At 48.6% G+C, this 11,053-nt stretch overlaps 1 protein-coding gene across 2 annotated transcripts; it reads left to right on the forward strand.

The window, feature by feature from the left end:
- The first annotated feature begins 867 nt into the window (after window positions 1-867).
- On the forward strand, window positions 868-10,787 carry RNPS1 (RNA binding protein with serine rich domain 1). 2 transcript variants are annotated; one of them, XM_054080932.1, is made up of 7 exons: window positions 868-941; window positions 4,723-4,878; window positions 5,167-5,358; window positions 6,821-6,923; window positions 7,685-7,838; window positions 8,287-8,428; window positions 9,707-10,787. In XM_054080932.1, coding segments are annotated over exons 1-7 (855 nt in total). In that variant the 5' UTR covers window positions 868-939; the 3' UTR covers window positions 9,813-10,787. The 2 variants fall into 2 exon arrangements, with proteins under 2 accessions (XP_053936907.1, XP_053936908.1); XM_054080933.1 differs by having other exon boundaries at window positions 903-1,040.
- Window positions 10,788-11,053: the final 266 nt, after the last annotated feature.

Here is an 11,053-nt window from a genome sequence, read left to right on the forward strand (position 1 = left end):
ACACAGAGTAGCATTTCCCAAAGTACAATCCCTGCAGCACAGCACTAAGAGATTTTCCAAGGCCACCAGCATCCTGGCCACCATTTCCAAGGCCACCAGGCACGGGGTGGCCAGCAGGAGCAGGGCAGGGATCATCCCCTGCACTCGGCGCTGGGGAGGCTGCACCTCGAATCCTGGGTCAGTTTTGGGCCCCTCACTCCAAGAAAGACCTTGAGGGGCTGGAATGCGTCTGGAGAAGGGAATGGAGCTGGGGAAGGGTCTGGAGAACAGGGGTTGTGGGAGCGGCTGAGGGCCCTGGGGGTGTTCAGCCTGGAGAAGAGGAGGCTGAGGGGAGACCTCATCGCTCTCTGCAGCCTCTGGAAAGGAGATTGGAGTGAGGTGGGTGCTGGGCTCTGCTCCCAAGTGACAAGGGATGGGATGAGAGGGAATGGCCTCAAGCTGTGTCAAGGGAGGGTTAGATTGGATATGGAGAAATATTCCTTCATGTGTCCCTGTCATTGCCTCTCACCCTGACCCTTTATCCCAATAGTCTGTCCTGTCCCTGTCCGTGTCCCTGTATCCTTGTCCCTTGCCCTGCCCTGTGTCCCTTTCTCTGTCTCCTGCCCTGTCACTGTGTCCTGACTGGTTCCTGTATCCCACCCTGTCCCTCGCCCCGTCACTGTGTTCCTGTCCCTGTCTCCTGACCAGTTCCTGTGTCCCTGTATCCCTTTCTCTGTCTCCTGCCCTATCTCGCTGTTCCTTTATCCCTCTCTGTCCCTGTATCCTTCTCTGTCCCTGTATCCCATCCATGTGTTTCTCTCCCCATCGCGTCCCTTTAACCCCGCCCCAGGACCCCACTCTCCCACCCTCCCATTCCTTGACGTCATCACACCGCGCCGCCCCTTCCCGCCCGCGGCGCGTCGATCGCGCGCGACGGGCGCGGAGCGGCGGGTGCTGAGGATGTGAGTCGGGCCGGGGCGGGGGAGGATCGGCGTCCATCCTGCTCAGCCGAGGCGCGGAGCGGCCCCTCCGCCGCGCAGGGGTGCCGAGGGGAGCGCGATGTGAGCCGCCGAGGGGGCGAGGTGGCGGGGCGAGGGGTCGCGGATGGCGCCGAGGTGCCGCGGCCTAGCGCGCCGCGGGGCGGGGAGGGAGGCGTGGGGGCCGGGCTGGGGCGGGGCCGGGCCGGAAGGGAGCCGGAGCCGGGGCCGGGGCTGGGGCTCGGGGCTCTGCCTGCTCGCGGGGCCCCGTGGCTGTGCGGGTCCCGCGGCGGTTGCTGTTTGTTCCCGGGGCGGGCTCTGCTCTTGCCCGGCTCTGTGTTCGCTCCGTGCTTTTCTCCCTCCGTTCCTCAGCCCTGCCTCTCCTCACAGCACGGCGGCCCGTTCGGGGCGCTCAGCAGCACAATCCCTCTCCACCTGGCGCTCTAACGATCCCCACGGCCTGCGAACCGGGACGCGGAGCTGCCCTGCACCCTGTAATTCGCTCGAGCGAGCAGCCGTAATCTTGCAAAGAGCTGCCACAACCTTGCAAATAGCTGCCGAGCGTTGAACCCGCTCCTCACACGAGGAAATTCTTCCCCCTTTTTTGCAAATGGGGATCGGAAGTAAAGTACAGATACAGGACTTGTCTGTAGCAGTGCAGGAAATGCAAGGGAGAGCCGAGTTTGCTTCCTCTGCTACAAAACTGCAGCTCTGAGCGTGCAAATCAGCTCTTCAAAGTAGAGAAGTGTGTGTGAAATGAGCCTTTGGCCAGTGTAGATTGCTTTTAGACTTCGTGATTTGGGGCGCGTGCTGTGAAAACATCAATTTGTTAGGAACTGAGAGTGGTTTTTATTTTAAGAAAGCCATGTTTCACTTAAGAATGCGTTGCTGTACAACCTTGTGTAAAGATTATGATTTTATCTTTTCCACATCTTCCAGCAAATGTGGACGCACGGGTGGGCAGTGCCACAGGCTGTGTGTCTCGTAGGCTGAGGTTTCCAGCTGCAGTAAGCTAGGCAAGTGGTGTTCCTGAAGAAGGAATATGTTTTGATGGAGAGCAAACCCTGGTTAGTTTGGAGGCTGCTTGAACGCTGCATACACCATCCTAGTTTGCATATATATAGATATCGCGTGGCTTATTTTCCTGGCCTGAGGAGCGGTGCTGGAGTGGTGGCTGATTAATTGAAATATTGCCTGCTACTCCAGCAGTCAGATGGATAACAGCAAAGTGTGCACTAATCTTCATCCGTGCTCTCACTTCATGCTTCCCAGTAGGGCTAAAACTGGAGCCTGATGTCAGATATAGGTAACTTTAGTGAGGCCCTGGCCCAGGTTGCCCAGAGCAGTGTTGGCTGACCCATCCCTGGAGGTGTTCAAGGCCAGATTGGATGGGGCTTTGAGCCCCCAATCCAGTGGGAGCTGTCCCTGCCCATGGCAGAGGGGTGGAACTGGGCGAGCCTTGAGGTCCCATCCAACCCAAACTATTCCATGATTTAACTATAAACTACCCATATCAGATGTAAATCTCTGTGTCTGTAACTAAAGCTACAGATAGTTTACATGGCTGAGCTGATAGCATCACGGCTGTGATCGTCCGCAGGCACAAGAGAAGTCAGTGTGTAGGAAGAGAACACAAACCTGACTATGGTTTGTTTGGGAGAAGGAAGGTGGAAAAAGGAAAACATCAACTTTTTTGGTCTTTGAGTCCCAAAACTTGTCTGGTCTATTCTTCTGAGGGAGTCAGCTGGTTTCATGTGGTGGCTTTCAATTTTTGAACTGCAGCCCTAGAACTAGAGGCATAGAGCTTTTTAGAAATTACATACAGGTTTGCTTGTCTTTGTACCCCTGTAGAACAGTCCTGGGCTGCCTTCCTACTGCCATTGGAGAAGACATTTCTTCTCCCAGCGAGCCCTACCAGTGGTACATTAGTCCTGTGGGTTTCCTCTTCTCCACACAGAAAGGCACGGGTGTCTCTTGACTTCTCTGGCTTTTTAGGGAGCTGGGTTTGCAGATACTCATTTGTGTTGCTTTTTGGAGGTGTTGTATTAAGGAAACCTGTGAAGCTGAAAATCACGAAAGCGAGTTCAGCTGCTCAGAAGTGATTTCTTCCCAAACATGAACTTAATTGCAATTTAGAGAATAAAGTAATTGCTTACTAGAATCTGATGCCAGAAGCATAGAAGCAACTGTTGGATACAGTGAGCTGGAGAGGTTTTTTTAACTTGTTAACTAATTTTTCCTGTGGTGCATGTGGAGTTAGAGTTGTTTCCAACATCATGCAGTACTACTGCGAGTGCTCATTCCTGCTGAGCCTGGCAGCTCAGACGTGCTCATACCTTCTCCTGTTTCTTGAGTGTTCAATTCCTGGGTAGGAATTGAACAGATAGGGGCATTACAGCGAATCAAATCTGCTGTGCTGATAGTGGTCATGAAAACATGTGCTGGAGGCAGCTTTGTAATGCAGGTGTTAAACGATCCATGTGGGATAGTCAGTGCGACGCGTTTATGCATTGCGGAACATGGGATGGGTGCAACCCTCTCGTGGGAAACATCTGGAATTCGGCCAATGCCCAGTATTTCCGTGTTGGATAGTGGGCTGTTAAATTTGTGTCCTTTGGATCTGGAGTAAAGAGGGAGTTGATGGGAGCTAGATAAGGTCAGAATCCAGTTCAGACTTCCTGCTGAGAAGTTGCAGTGAGAGCTGCTGTTGCAGCAGTGCAGCAAACGGGGCTCTTCAACCTGGTCTTTCGAAGGCTGACAGAAATTTGGAAGTTGCTTGTCAAGGCTGAAAGCAGACATCATTACATAGAGGTGGTGGCTTTCAATAACCCTTTCTTCCTGACAAATTAATGCTGTATGGCATGGATTGGCTTTGGAGAAAATAGGTGCTCAGTCCTTGGGAGGCAAGGTGCCATCAAGAGTCACAAGCTGTGTGTACATCTTTCAGAGAAGACGACTGTCCTCTGTCTGCTGTTTCTTTGGTTGGGTAATTCAGGTTCTTTGTACTTCTGTGAGTGTCAAACTGATGGCTTTAAACATGGGTGCAGATTTTCTGGTGCCAGTGTGAACCAGCCATGAAGTTGGTTGTTAAAGGCCCAGTACCAGGATGCTTCAGTTACAACTGAAGCACTCTGAAGTCAGTGGATGCCCAGCGTGCTGCTGTTGTTGCAAAGTGGGTTTGGGTTTTTTTTATGCCTGTCTGCGAATTGCTTATTTTTTCTACCCTTTTATCTTGTCACTAGGCTGTTCTTTAGAGTTTATTGCACTCCATTATGGATCTGCTCTCAGAATTGAGGATTTATAAGTGGGATTTGAGATATGTGATGCCCATTTGGTGCTGCTTTGGACCACTCTGAAAGGGAAGTGGAGTTATCAGGATTGAAAATGAAGAGTTTTCTAGGACTGAAAGAAAATAATAAAAAATCTAACATTCTATGAATTTTCTAGGCTTAACAAAACTGGGGGTGGTCCTAGGGTTTTCCCAATGAGGAACTGGAAATGTACCTCTTCCTGCGTGGATTTTTATGTGTGAGCATCTCTGTGTGCTGTAGCTGTGTTCCTCAAAGCTGTTCCGTAGTGCAGAATGTATTTGTTTTTATAAAAACTTCCAGCTTGCCCAGTGCCTTAACTCTGCAGTTCCAGGGATCTGGAGTTACATTTGATGTTCAATGTTTTGTGTTCCTGTTCGGTTCTTTGTTTGGATGTGAGTTTTTTTCTGTTTGTGTTTTTTGTATTAAACAATGACTTCTGCTGTTTGTTCTTGAAGGGCTCCCTCACCAACCAAGCGCAAGGATAGGTCGGAAGAGAAAGCAAAGGACCGCTCCAAGGATAAAGCAGCCACTAAGGATTCGAGTGAAAAGGATCGAGGTCGAGATAAGACACGCAAGAGACGCAGTGCTTCTAGTGGGAGCAGCAGTACCAGGTACTTCTACAGGCAGTAACAAATTCAGCGTTTCCGGAAATGCCAGCTGGATGTCTGATACGTTTCATTCCCTGTGGCATGGACCTACTGAAAACTTGTGTTGTGTTGGTCACAGTGGAGTTCTGTCTTGCTGAAACGGTTTGGGCTTTTAGGTGTGGATTTTCTTTTGCTGTGCAGCATCAGTTTTCATTGTTCTAACTCGTCGGTGCTCTCTCTTATATTATCAGAAGGTTTTCAGCTATTCTTTTCCTGCGTACTCCACTCACTTTTATCCCCCTCCCTCAACAGATCCCGTTCCAGCTCAACTTCTAGTTCAGGGTCCAGTTCCAGCACTGGTTCTAGCAGTGGGTCTAGTTCCTCTTCTGCCTCAAGCCGCTCTGGGAGCTCCAGCACCTCACGCAGTTCCAGTTCCAGCAGCTCCTCTGGATCTCCAAGTCCGTCTCGAAGGAGACATGACAACAGGAGGCGCTCCCGCTCCAAGTGAGTTTGATTTATTCTTGGAATTAGCAGATGGCAGGTTCATTTCCATGTAGAATACAAGGTTGTGATCAGAACAGAGATTTTTCTGTGGACCATTTGCTTTCTCCATAACTTAGAGATCTGAATTCTGTTAGAATGCATGTGCTCCTTTTCCTTACAATCAAAACGTGTTCCCTATAGGAACAGAGATTAAAAACCCCACTTTAAAGAGTGATTTTCACATATTATATTTTGTAGAGGCAGTTTTAATTGGTGTTTCCCCAATAACACAGGAACATTTGGGCACTATACAAGAGTAAGGCTCTGGGTTCCTGGTTTTCATCTGGAAGAGGGGAGATTGAGATGAGATCTTGGGAAGAAATGTTTTGCTGTGAGGGTGGGGAGGCCCTGGCCCAGGTTGCCCAAAGCAATGGTGGTTGCCCCATCCCTGGAGGGGTTCAAGGCCACGTTGGATGGGGCTTGGAGCCCCTGATCCAGTGGGAGGTGTCCCTGCCCATGGCAGGGGGTGGGACTGGATGGACTTTGAGGTCCCTTCCTACTCAAACCATTTCATGAAATTATAGCCAGGACTAACAGAAAAGTCAGGGCTGAGGACATTGTATCTGTATGTGTGTTTATATTCTTAGGTATCAAAAGATAAAATGGGAGGGGCAGCAAAGGAAGCATTTTCCTGTAAGGGCAGGAATCAAACTGTGTCAGTGCCCATGCAGTTATTCCTTTAGGTGATTCTGTACATTAAGGTGCTGAAGACTCTCAAAATCTACTGAAGTGCTATAAGCCAGGGTGGGTTTTTCTAGTATATCCCTCAATTTATGGACAGTTAAGATTTGGAAGAAGCATAAATATAAATTTTCTGCATACTGAATTTTTAACAGATTAGAATTGCATTGCAGATGGTTTGGGGTTTTGTTAAGAAACTACCCAAAAATTGTGATACGCAGCTACTTAAATAGCTTTTTTTAAAATTGCGGCATTTCTGGACCTCTGCAGTGAACAGAAGAGAAACAGAAATCACTGGATCCCTTAGTTTGCGTGGTTGGGATATGCTTTGGTGTTTACATCCTCATTTTGCATTTTTTGTTGTTGAGAAAAAGAATGGGTTTTGTTTTAACAACTGGGAAATTGTTTACTGTGGCCAACAACTTGATAGAAATGTTTGCTAAATTTCACATTCGTTATTGTGGTTGTAGTAAAGTTGAAAATTCACAAAAAAAAAGTCTCTCAAATTCCTGAAGGTTCTAAAGCAAAAGCAGAGAAAGCAAATCCAAATCGTGAGGTGTTTCCAAGTGGAACATTCCCACCACCACCTCAGCACTTCCTAACCTGTAGCTTCTTAAATAAAAACATGCCCTGACGAGAAAAATGGTTCAAGGTTTTTTTTTTGTCGTGATAATGACTGGCTGCTTGGTTTTATCTTGCGTGTTCCCTGAAGACTGTAAACATTTTCTGTTGTCAAAATCAGGTCCAAGCCACCCAAGAGAGATGAAAAGGAGCGGAAGAGGCGGAGCCCATCGCCCAGACCTACAAAAGTACATGTTGGAAGGCTCACTAGAAACGTGACCAAGGTAATGGTGTGCTCCCCTGTAATATCAAGCTTACAGATCTGTGAGGACATGCAAGCAGCTCTTTTAAAGCTCTGGAAACTTTTCTGTTGCTAGAGTGCTACTCTTGGAAATCCTTGCTTTGTGTCCAAATTGATCAGTGAGGAAAATTGTGGTAAAGTTTTACCGAATCACAGCCAGTGCGGGCTTTTGAACCGTGTACTAGTTAAAAGGTCTGTCTGCTCTGTCAGGATCCCACACCTTGCATCCTGCCTTGCTAGGAAGAAAACTAGAAGTTGGGCCGAGAGCTGAAATGACCTTGGAGACATTAAGGATACCTGAAGGTTCTTGATAGAGGATCTGAAGAGAGCAAGGCTGGCTTGAATTGTCTTTGCTAGAATGTAGTTCAAATGTCTCCAGAGGTAAAAGGTTTAGGGTGCCAAAAAAATGATGTTTTTTTAACAAATATTTACTGTTGCACCTTAAGAGTTTTCAGCTGAGGATGTAAGCTCCCTGTTCTGGTCCCTGAGAGGATTTTTACACTGGGTGTGTTTTTGTAGCAGGAATGCTGCTAGCACCAAAGTTTGGAACAATCCAATGAGGAACTGAATGGACAACAGCAGAGAAAGCAGTGGGAATGCTTTCCATTTCTGGCCAATGAGATATAGCTCTTCTGGGCATTGGTTTGGAGCTAATCTAGTGCTGTGCCGCTTGGGCTTAGTGCTCTATGGCAGCAGCCCTGGTCAATGTGCTCTGCATCATTAAGACTTGCTCTTTCTCTGCAGGATCACATCATGGAGATTTTTTCCACTTATGGAAAGATTAAAATGATTGACATGCCAGTGGACAGGCTGAACCCACACCTCTCCAAAGGTTATGCTTATGTGGAGTTCGAGAATCCAGATGATGCTGAGAAAGCTCTGAAACACATGGATGGAGGTAGGTATCAAATGCTGCGAGGAGGCTGGGTGCTTTTAAAAATCTTTAGGTGGGTTTGATCTGAAAATGACTTAGAGACGATGGGGAACTGACCTGAAACACTGTCTTTTCAGCCCAAATGGCTTTGGCTTTTGTGTGGTTCAGGACAGATCAAAAAGAATCACGGAACTATTAAAACCTGAGCTTTTTCCAAAATAAGCAGTAATAAAGTCCTTTATGTTTCTGTGAGAATCTTTCCTGGTTAGTGCCTGAACTGCAAGTTAAGAGGATATTCGATTAGGAAGTCTGGTGTCTGTTTGGACCTTGTCAAAATAACCCTGGTGGAGATAGGACTGTGGGCTGCCTTGTGCTTCAGTTGCTGTGGCAAAGCTGTGAGTTGCAGTGCTGTGATGTGTAGATGTTAGTGTTGGAAAACACTTCTTCCTGTTTCTGCGATTCCCCCCAAAAGGCCAGATCGATGGTCAGGAGATCACTGCCACAGCTGTGCTGGCGCCACGACCCAGGCCACCTCCCAGACGCTTCAGCCCACCCAGGAGGATGCTGCCGCCACCGCCGATGTGGCGCAGGTCCCCCCCTCGCATGCGGAGAAGGTGAGAGCTGTGATGATTGGTATTTTCTTCTCAGTGTAGCAGCGTGTTATCACTGAAAAACTTGGCATGAGGACTATGTAATCCTGTTGGGTGTGACTTTCCCCTCCAAATAACAGTAACATCTTTTGGTCATCACTTAAAACTGGATTGTGCTTCTTAACTCCTTAGCACCGGGGTGACTGACTCTGGTCTGTGCCCTGGCACACTGTCTTGTTGGAAATGTGGGGTGCTTTCCAGTCTGTTCCTGGATTCCCTTCTGCATAAATGTTTGGAGGTAAAGTGGGAATGGATTTATGACTGGCAGAATGTTTTGGCAGCCTGATCCAGCTGCTTGCTTGTCTGAAGCACTTCCCACTGATTTCCCTTATGTTTATGAATGGGCATACAAAGAAAAAGCGGCCCTGCTCTCTCAGATGAGTGGAGTATGCTGACCCCAAGGTGTGGCCTGACATGCACACACCTCTCTGCAGCTTGGGGCTGCCTGGCCATGCTCAGGTAATGAGTCCTGATGGGTTCTTCCTCAGCACCCAGATGGGCTCCTTTGTCTTGGAAATATATTTAAACTTGTCACTGGTAAAAGCAACTATTGTTTGAGACACTTGATTGCTGAACAGCTTACGAACTACACGTTTAGAAATGAGAATTAGTTCATGTGGCCCAAGATCCACTGCGTGTTGGTCCTCCTTTAAATGTGCTTTTGCTTCAGCTGTGGCAAATGCTGGGTTTGGTCCCTCCTCCTTATTTGTTTTCTTCCCTCGTTTGACTTCTGTTACGCTGTTCAGGCTCTGTTAATATCCTCTGCCTGGAACCTGTGTAACACTGGGGGCTGTAGAGATCTACAGCACGGAGGAGCTGGAAGCTTAACTATTTCCTTAGAGTTCACCTTCCTCTAGGAAACGTCCCTGTGGTCCAAAAGGGCTTGTGTCAATCACTGGAATCCCAGCTGGCCTTTCAGGTGAAGGAGAACCTGATCTAGAATAATCGTGAGCTGGTTTTGCTTAAGGAAGAAGACGAGATCTGTGTCTGGTGTTGAATGTTAAATATTCTTTCAGCTTCTTGAAGCAGAGGGAAGGGAACCAAAATATTCCAGCTGTGTTGATGTTTGAATTCCCTGTGTCCTCGCTGGAGCTGGCTGTGCTTGCTCAGGCTCTCGCTGTAGTGTCTGAAGGGGTTTGGAGGAAGGCAGGAAAGTGGTTTTGAGTAGCTGGTAGATGGGCTGATTGCTGGAACCTGTTACTGTTGTCTCCTGATGAAAGCTTTCTCCTCCTTTTCTGTCAGGTCCCGGTCTCCAAGGCGCAGATCCCCTGTTCGCCGACGATCACGATCCAGATCTCCTGGACGAAGGCGCCATCGCAGCCGCTCCAGCTCAAACTCCTCACGATAAAGCAAAAAGACTGAACAGCTTTTTATTTTTTAACTTAAATCCCATCAGACTAAATATCGTACCTTTTTTTATAATGGGTCTGGGTGAGGAGGAGTGAGGGAGAGCGAGATAATCCTGGTGGTGAAGGCAACCCAAGAGAAGAGCGCAGCAGGTCCCGGCCAGCTCAGCCTTTGCTGCAGGGCTTCTAATTTCCTGGCATTGAATCAAAATTAATTGAAAATGGCTTTGATTTCTAAGGCTGCAAAAAACATCTTTTCCAGGTAAATGGAAGGAAAAATTTTGCAGCTTGTCTTTCTCCTGCTAGCAGGCTGCTGCTTGGTGATTTCTAAATGCTTAGCACGCTGTACAGACGAGCACGTGAAGCTTGAGCTATTGCAGAAACCCTGTCTGGTGGACAGGGAGGCATTTTTCTTGGTCTCTAAGTGCCAGCATAGGGTTTTTCAGAGCTGGTGGAGTCCAGGTCTGCCCAAGACTTAAATACCAAGTTGTTGCTTTGTTCTGATTCCTAAACAGATGATTCGTTTCTGCAGGGTAAGCCCCTCTGTAACACGCATACCAGGTGATCTCTGCCAAAACAGCGGTCCAGCCCACTGAATACTTGAGCAAAGGAGCTGGAAACCTTAAAGACTGGTTTGTAGCTGCCCCTTGTGAGTAATTTTTTTCACCTTTTCTTAAAAGATTTTGGTAAAAACTCCCTGGAAACACCGGTGAAAGAATGTGAGCGCTTCAGCCTTTCAGAATCTCAAATTAGCTGGCTGCGCGTCGATCCTGTGGGCGCTGCAAGGCCTGGAGGGTGGCTGGTGGCTGCGGTGCCGGCTGGGTTGGCAGAGGTTCACCCGGTTTCCACGGTTGTACAGTCCATGTATACAGATCCCTTTGTTCTGGTGTTTTGTATGACTTTGTAGCCTTTGGGCCATGTTGTGTTTGTACTCGCATAGGAGGAGAGGCTTGAATAAAGCAGTAGGGTTGACAAGAGCTGTATTGCCTTGCTCCTTCTCCAGCCCTTGTTCCTTGCGGTGGGTTCAGGCAGTGGTGCTGGTGGTGGCCACCAAACTGCCCCCCTCCCTTTCTCATTGGCCACCAAACCCCCCAATCACACACTGACCACCGAACCCCCTTCTCGTTGGCCACTGACCCCTCCCCTTCCTCTCGTTGGCGACCAAACCCCCGCCCACGCCTCTTGTTGGCCACCAACTCCCCCCCCCCCAGCTACTGTTTTTGGCCACCGCCCCCCTCCCAGT

The sequence above is a fragment of the Cuculus canorus genome, chromosome 15 (genome assembly GCF_017976375.1).
Source record: "Cuculus canorus isolate bCucCan1 chromosome 15, bCucCan1.pri, whole genome shotgun sequence".
Classification (NCBI taxonomy): domain Eukaryota; kingdom Metazoa; phylum Chordata; class Aves; order Cuculiformes; family Cuculidae; genus Cuculus; species Cuculus canorus.

What these genes read in the sequence shown, in the direction of transcription:
- RNPS1 (XM_054080932.1), top strand. An exon ending in TCACTAGAAACGTGACCAAG is followed by an intron (nt 6,924 to 7,684) that starts GTAATGGTGTGC and finishes CTTTCTCTGCAG; the next exon opens with GATCACATCATGGAGATTTT. An exon ending in CCCCCTCGCATGCGGAGAAG is followed by an intron (nt 8,429 to 9,706) that starts GTGAGAGCTGTG and finishes CTTTTCTGTCAG; the next exon opens with GTCCCGGTCTCCAAGGCGCA.